At 41.4% G+C, this 8,321-nt stretch overlaps 1 protein-coding gene across 1 annotated transcript; it reads right to left on the bottom strand.

Moving 5' to 3' along the window:
• Positions 1–238: 238 nt before the first annotated feature.
• Positions 239–5,337, bottom strand: TEX36 (testis expressed 36). The gene is made up of 4 exons (XM_051616683.1): positions 5,287–5,337; positions 4,467–4,598; positions 1,850–1,930; positions 239–559 (listed from the first exon to the last, which is right to left on the bottom strand). The coding sequence occupies exons 1-4, from the start codon at positions 5,335–5,337 to the stop codon at positions 323–325; spliced, it is 501 nt and encodes a 166-aa protein (XP_051472643.1). The 3' UTR covers positions 239–322.
• Between the last annotated feature and the right edge of the window lie 2,984 nt (positions 5,338–8,321).

The following is an 8,321-nucleotide window of genomic DNA, read 5'->3' as shown; positions in this document are numbered from 1 at the left end:
GGAGCTTTTGTATCAAGATGAAGGTCAACCAGTATCAAATAACACAAGTACAACCACTACCTCTGTTCTCACAACAGAGGTACTTCTAAATATACGTGCAATCATGCTCTTCCTGATAATGCTCTTCTTCATTAAAATTGTTTTAGTAATGTATGTCTTCAGAGTCACATGAGATTGTTGATTGCAATGAACTGTACAACCCCATTCATCTTATACAATGTTTATTTCATCACTCATTTGATGAGAAGGAGTTCAGCTCTCAAGAAAAGGCTCTGCTGAGGGTAAGTCAGAGCTCCAACAGTGCTTATATAATTCAGGTGGCTCATTTGGCTGCAGGTTTTTTTCCAGTCTCAGGAGCAGGTTTGTCAGTGCACCATCTTTTGTGTTGCTTTGGGTACCGCCTCCAAAATGCACTCTCAGCATTTTCATGTTTCACATATGATGTCTGATAAGTGGTTAAGCCATCCTTGCTGTTAGGAACTAATTCATGAGCCTCAAGGAAGAAGTTCTGTGAGTTATGTTGCCGTCTCTCTGGTTCTACCTTCCTCCGGCCCAAGCCCTAGGAAAAAAAATGGCAAGAAAAATTCATGTAAACATATGACTTACTCTCACAGCTTCACAGATGAATCTTGTAACAGTCACTACCCCACTGGGAAGTTAACAAAGCTGTTACCACAGTGATTTCAAGAACTCATGGCTGATCTTCAGCAAGTTAAAAATAATATTGTCAGACTTGCCTGTTTGAACATTTCTGGTTGCATATCTAATGAGAAATCTGTTGACCTTCCACCTCTTATTGCTAATAAACCACTTACACTTTGCATTTCTGTGGCATATTATATACTTAAAGCTCTTTAGCTCTACTTGACTAAATTAATCTGCAGAGCAATGGCAAGAAATAGGTTAATAATTTTGGTCAGAATGCAAGAAAGAAACTGAAACAGACCATGAAGTCTGAACCTTCAAAACTATCACTTGTGTGTCCCAACACAGAGAGAGACCCTGATGTTCACACTCCACAGCTTGCTGGAAATTTATTTGGAATTATGGTTGATCAGTATCTCTAAAAATACAAGACATGACACAAAGTGCACAGAAATTGAGCTTATGCAGGGAATAATAAATACCAAAAAATCTAGGTCTAACAGAGCCCAAAGTCAGACAAACTTCCAATATCACAATGTGCTGCTTCCTCCTCATCAGCACCTGAACTGCACTTTTCTTTTGCTTCTGAGAAAGATGTCAACAATCTAAGAAAAGTGGAACAACATGAAACCATTGCACGTACAGAAAAGCCCCAAACAATTTAACTTCTATTCCAAGTTGTGGCTCCTGCAACATACATTTAAACAGGTGCATTATAAAGAGATGTGGATTGGAAAATAATATGTTCTGAAGATATACTGTGGGTGTTTAATGGATTTTGGATAAACTTAGGATAAAGATGAGTATGAACCAAATATGTTGGACTGTGAATTAGCAGTGTCTGAGACCTCTACAAAAGTTCATCACAAGGCCAGTCACTTTCAGGAGCCAGCAGGGCTGGGTACAGAATCATACGAAGACATAAAAACCAGGACCACTAGAAAATGCCTGCCAGAGACCCAAAGATGGGGTATCTGTTCCCCTTGAATTCTGCCAATGACCATCTGAGCTGCTGCATACCTGTGCCAGCCCCAGAGAGGCCACATCCAATACTAATAAAAAATGTGTTTCTCTTTGCTGTTTACATTTTTCTCTTCTCACAATTTTTAGCATCTCTAAGTTTTGCAGGGGAGAGAAAAGATACTGTGTTTAATCTCTGGCAGACTGAGAACTTGGTTGATTTTTCTCAGTGTTGGGTACTTACAGAATCAAAATACTCTCCTACATTCTCTAGACTGTGTCTGTTGTCATGAGAAGAAAATGGGAAATTGTTGTTCACTGCTTTCTGAAAAAAAAAAAAAGAAATGATAGCAAAAAAATTATGAATTTTCACATACCTTGTTTGAAGTCTACTAGTCATTAAGCTGTCTATGTTCTAATACAGAAGTCACATTCATTTGTTAAATCTTCAACTTCACATAGTTTTATAGAAGCCCTCTTTATTTTATTTTATTTTATTTTATTTTATTTTATTTTATTTTATTTTATTTTATTTTATTTTATTTTGAAAAGTGTCAGGAGGATTTGCATTCCCTTGACTTGCTGAATAGATATATAGATGATTAATATAAAAGGGTAAATTTTCAAATAAATGCTACACTCTGTCTGCAAGCAGCAAAATACCAGATATATGTCAGGATTGCCTTGTCTGGTTCACTAGTAAGCCTAAAGCTAATTAAAATGAAGTACAAAAGGGACCTCAAAATTGAATTAATCTATGATTTATGTACTGAATGTCATGGACACTGCTTGATGCAGGGGAAGTGGAGGGGGTATTAATTGTATAACTAATTTATAATCTCATTCTTTCACATAATGGGCATCCAGTCTCTAAAATGAAACTAGATTTTTAGAAGAAAAAAAGAAAAACTGCAAAATAATTATTTTTAAAGTTATTTAACATATTTAATTTTTTAAAGTTTTTTATTATGTATCTTTGCAATATGATTAAAATAGCTAAAAATTGAAACACTGAAAACTCCTCTGGACTATTAGATTTCCTCTGTTCTTCCTCAAGCATAATTTTCCTGCTTGGGAACTTTATGCTTTTTTACTGTAAATGCTCTAGCAATTTTTTATTTTAACACTGTGGAATATGTTTTTCATTTTCTAACTGTGATATTCTCCTCCAAAGAGAAGAGCAAGTTTCAAGGTAACACAATTTTTAAAACAAGTTTCAAGAGTAAGTGACTCTGAATCAGTTCTAAAGATAAATGTAACTAGAAGCCTGATCCAGCAAGAAGAATCACCAAATACACGATTTATCTGCAAGGAGTCAGCTGCAGGGTCATACCTTAGAGTGTTTTGAATACTAGACAGATTCTCTTCCTTTGTATGCCAGACTTTTATTTCTTTTCTCATACAGATTTAACCCCACTGTAGTTGAATGGATAAGTAAATCACATGGATACACTCTCACATATGTGTTTAAAAATAAGCACCTTGTAAGTCAGTAAAATGTAAGGCTTACTAAAATAACTCCCTGCAATTTCATGTCAATCTTCACATTTTAGGTACAGTGTTTATTGCTAGTGCATATATAGTGCAGGAAAATGGAAAAGCAAGATGGTAAATGCTGAAATTAATCTCTTGGAAGTATTCTGCATATTAACTGATGGTTTAAAAAAAAATCTATTATAGATAATTATAGGACTATCATGAAATAAGAGGTAATATAAGCTTAAACAGTTACTAGATTTCTGAGAAAATTAATTAACCTCACAGCCAGTGAGTTCCCCCATGTAAAGAGATGAGGCATCCAGCTTCACGTGCAGTGAGCTTCCAACACTCTACCAGCACTTTTTAAAAATATCACATAGACAAACTTCTGCAGATTGTTCCTGTGACATCACATTTTGGCCTTCAATGCATCGTTGTACTCTCAGCGCTGACCTTATTTTAACTCTCATGACAGAAAAGGAATTCCATTACCTCGTTCTGACACTGAAGGCATAAAACATCAGGTGAACATTCATACCAGACTTGATAAAAGGTCCCTCTGACCCAGTTCTCCTTTTCATACAATAGCTAAGACCAAATGCTCCACAGAAAAGTATAAGTAATATCAACATAACATATACTCATGTTACAGTATAATCTTCTCCTTTTCACTAGCCTCAAGCTTCCCTTTTAAATATTCCTTCTCAGCCTATTTGTGCCCTTCCTTACAGCAAGCTCTGTGAAATGAACTCAGTAGAACTGCTGTACTTAGAGAAGATGAAAACAGAAGATATTCTGTGCACAAAGTTGGTGGGTGACAAGGATATAAAAATGTGCTTGTGCAATTGTAACATTTTATGCTGTATTTTGTTTGTTTCAAAGACTGCCTCAGATCTCCCCATTTTTAAACAAGCCTTAAATATGTTTCAAATGGGAAGTTTCTAACTTTTCAATGGTAAAAAAAAGTTAACCCTTGCCTGAATACACAGAATTTCTGACATTCAATTGAAAACATCTTCAAATGTCAATTAGACATTCTTAGAGGGCTGTACATACAGATGTATGTTGGACTGAGATCCATCCTAATATATTCTAGCACACAAACATGCCTCAAACAGCTGTAGTAGCTAAGAAAAGGGGAAAGTAACTGATGCTGGAAATCAGCAGTAACTACAGCAGGACTTTGAGTACCCAAAACTGTGACTGAGAAAGAGCAAAATCTGTTTCCTCCTTAGCACAGCTAGGAAGCATTTCACTCCCCGAGGCACAAAGTCTGCCAGCCTGCTCTGACTGCCTCACTAGCTCCTAATCTGACTTAGAATTTGGCAAGTGATGATATCTTAGGAGCTCTGTGAATTGGCTTTATGGCCACAGTGACTCACCTGTGCCCGAGCTCTGTAGCCTAGTGGCAACTGATTCTCAAGGTACTGAGCTTCTCCTGAGTCGTGGATCTGTTTTAGTGCAGAACTTGTAATCGACTCAAGTCGACTCTGGTGTACTCCAATGTGAGCAAACTACAAAAGAATGAAATTTTCTTCCCTTATTTAATAAATACATAAATAAATAAATAAAGCCAACAACAAAACCCCGAAATAAATCCGATCAGAAGTGTGGGCAAAACCGCACGTTCCCATTTATTTTTTATTACTTGGATTGCAGCAGCACCTAGTGGCCTCTGGAAAAATCTGGAGGCTCCTCCAAGCAACACAACCCCTGCCATAATAAGGACCTTACGATGTACATGAGTAACCAGACAAGAGTATTATTTCTCCAGGGCCCTTCTGAAAACAGTTTAATCCATCTAACAAAACCACACATGCTATATATTTTTTTTTCTTTTTATGTTTTGTTTTTTTTTTCCCCTCTCATACTGCTCCTGCTGTTGTACGACTGTAGGTTTGAAAACACAAAACTTTAAGGTAACAGCTCCAAGGTTTTCAGAGACGGAGGGGAGAGAACGGAGGCAAACATCAGCTGGCATTTTGCAGAAGACAGCCGGCTGAGTGTGAAACAAGAGACCTCCAGCACTGATGGAAACCCGAAGAAAAAGTCCTGCCAGGGTCGGTTTTAGCCCACGTCCTCTGAGTGCCTCGGGCGCTTTTTCCCGACAAACATCAGGAACGGGAAAACTCGGGGTTTCGTTTTTGCTAGACGTGAAGGATTAAAAAAGCCCCGCGGGGCTCCTGCCGGCCCGTTCCTCACCCAGACGCCGGCGCTCCGGTCGCTGGGCTTGGCCCGCCTGCCCTTGGCCATGACACCCCCGGCCCCCCGCGGGTTGCCAGGGGTGCCCCCCGCCGGGGCGTCACACCCCCCCTGCTGCGTCACCGAGTGACTCTGGTGCTTCAGTAAGATCGGACGAGAGAAAACAACTCTGCTCTTACCTACCGACTGCAGAAGGTAAACAAGAGAGCTGGTGGAATCATGGACTCCTTTGGGTTGGAAAAGACCTTTAAGATCATCGAGTCCAACTCTTACCCCAGCCCTGCCCAGGTCACCACTGCCCCTTGTCCCTCAGCACCACATCTACACGGCTTGGAAATCCCCCCAGGGATGGGGACTCCCACCCCTGCCCTGGGCAGCCTGGCCAGGGCTTGACAACCCTTTCGGAGAAGAAGCTGTTCCCGACATCCCATCTAAACCTCCCCAGCAAATCGAGTTCCTTTTAAAAATAATTAATTCAGCACAATTACTTCAATGGTGCTTTACAACCTGAATGACAATATCTGAAGAAAGGAGGGTTTTTTCAAGACAAAAAACAAGGACATTAGGTATATTAAGAAGAAGCTTCATGCTCTCTTAAGATCCCATTTACACACGCATCCTCATCGCAGACACAAACAGCGTTTGTTTAAAAAAAAAACCTGACAGCACCTTAGGGATTTTTTCCCCCCAAGTCTAAGCACTGATTTGCAAACATCCACAGTATTTTAACTGTTCTCTCTGCCAGGAAGCACTGCTCAGGCAGGGAGGGGTTCAGGGGGACAAGGGGACTGTGTCCCTCAAGGAACAGGGGGGTGGCAGACAGGGCTGGAGCGTGGATGCCCTCTGCCCCGTGCCACTTGCCTGCTGGCCAGAAAAGTCCCCAGCCTGTTCATTCTAATCACATAAAAGGTCCCCAAGATGGATGTAGCAGACTTTTTTTTTTTTTAAATAACATTTTGTAAGTTGTTTTTATGGATGAGGAAGTGGAGAACCAACTTAAATGTAAGGCTTATTTCAGAGACAGAAAAAATTAGGCAGTGAGCCCTTGCTTGCTCTGGAAGGAGCCTGTGGGTGAGCTGCAGACAAGGCAGAACTTTCCACTCAACCAAGCACAAACCAGGGCTTCACACCCTGGGCCTTGACAGACTGACTGTAAAAAAGACACAACACTCCTGGCAAGTGGCCTGTTTTCCAGTATTCTGATATTCAAGGCTAACTTATGTGGGAATCAGACACCACAGCTGGTAAATGGAACAAGAAAAACTACCATACTTGTCCTAGTCAAGTATGAATGATTCAGATGGACACAGCCCTTTACTAGTGCCATGATAAAGCTCCTGGGGGAAAACTTCGTTTTCCATCTCACTATCAGAGAAAGGCAAAGACATTTGGGAATACTAGCTGCCATTGTGGAGTTTTTCAAGGCTTTCTTCTAAACGACCTACCTCGTTTCTCTAAGTGTCTGTTGGACTCTCAGTCATAAAGAGAAGTGACTATATAGAACTTATTATTATTAATGATGCTGTGCTGGGAGTTACTCTTCTGTACAAAAGCAGGTAAATTGCTTTTACAATGACTTACAGAGGGTAACATAAACCTTGTCTATGAAAAATAAGCTCTTCCCTATAATGCAATTCTGATTATGGAAAAAAAAACCAAAACACAACAACCCAACTGTAACTAAGCTGTAGGAACAATCTGTTTTACAACACTTTCTTTACTTTATAGTCATCTCAGCCTTGACTATAACAAACTGTACTGATGTCTACATGTTCCAGGATCAGATCAGAAGGCTGTGGAGATAATAATGCTATTTTTAGGGCTGAGTAAGCCAGTGAGAGGAACAACTAGAGAAGGACAGAGAGCCTTACAGGCAGAGAAACCTGCAATTTGCTTTCATTCCCCTCTAGTCATTTTCAGATTTAGTAACTTGGGGCCCATTGTTGCAAACTCAATCAAACAACACTTTAGCTTTTAAAGTGTTACTATGTTAGAAATCTGTGTTTTGGGATTTATTTGGTTTTGTTTTCTGAAAGGCTGAAACAGCTTAGTATTTACTGCAGCTCTCCGCTGAGAATATGGGTGAAAGCTGAGAAAGTTTAAGAATGAAATATAAAAGGATACTAAAGCAACATAAGGAATAAATACTTAATTGGTGTACTAGTCTGGCAGCAAGCACAGATCCAACATATAGAAGTTTGGCTAAAACTGCTTTAAAACATTACCTTAAATAATTATATTTCTTAAATAAATTCAGTATGTGTATTTTTATACCAAAGTGTATTGTTGTGTTTACAGCATTGCTGTTACTGCTTAAGGACATAAGCTTTGTGTCACTAAAAATAAGCAAAATTTAGCTTCGTTCACACAGGAAACACCACTTGAGCACTTTGTGCCTCAGAGATCCCCCAGTCACTTTCAAATCTTCAGGCTGTTTTCAATCAAGTTTGAGAGCAAGCAAGATTTTCAGACATGACAAGGATCATCTAAACGTCATCAGGACCAGTGGCAAGACAGGACAAGTGCCCCAGGGTGGGCCCGGGTCCCAGTTGCTGCTGCACATTGGGAGGGCGAGGGGAGCCAGCCGGCACGGGTCCTCCCTGACCTGTCACAAACCGTCTCCCGTGGCACGGAGAATCGTGTCGTTTGAGAGGAAACGTGTCCAAAATTACAAGAGGCGAAGACCCTCTGTACGCCACTCACGGCTAGGCCTGCACCGAGCCCAGCGCTCGGGCAGGGCAGGCTGCGGCTCCGGGCTGCCCCATCCCCAGCTGCTCACTGCCTTCCTACACCTCAGTGACCCGGCGTGCCCGTTCCCTTACCGCAGCTACCTAACGGGGCACTCTCCTTCCCCAGGACAGCCGAGTTCCGGGAGCACCGGGCACAACAGGCGGCGGGGGGCCCTGAGGAGCGCGGCGGGGCGGCGCGGCCAGGCCAGCTGCCGACGGAGCAACCCCGCCACAACTCCCCCGGCTTCGGGGGAGCCACCAGCCGCCGGGGGAAGCCGGGGGAAGCCGGGGGAAGCCGGCCCAGCG

The sequence above is a fragment of the Apus apus genome, chromosome 4, assembly GCF_020740795.1.
Source record: "Apus apus isolate bApuApu2 chromosome 4, bApuApu2.pri.cur, whole genome shotgun sequence".
Classification (NCBI taxonomy): Eukaryota; Metazoa; Chordata; class Aves; order Apodiformes; family Apodidae; genus Apus; species Apus apus.
This window is presented reverse-complemented; position numbering and strand designations above follow the sequence as displayed.

Bases quoted from the DNA above. Each gene is read 5' to 3' on its own strand.
- TEX36 (XM_051616683.1), bottom strand. From the start codon at position 5,337: ATGGCCAAGGGCAGGCGGGCCAAGCCCAGCGACCGGAGCGCCGGCGTC. The intron at 1,931-4,466 runs GTGAGTCACTGT...TTTTTTTTTCAG, and splicing joins GCTACAGAGCTCGGGCACAG to AAAGCAGTGAACAACAATTT. The intron at 560-1,849 runs GTAAGTACCCAA...TTTTTTTCCTAG, and splicing joins TAGGAGAGTATTTTGATTCT to GGCTTGGGCCGGAGGAAGGT.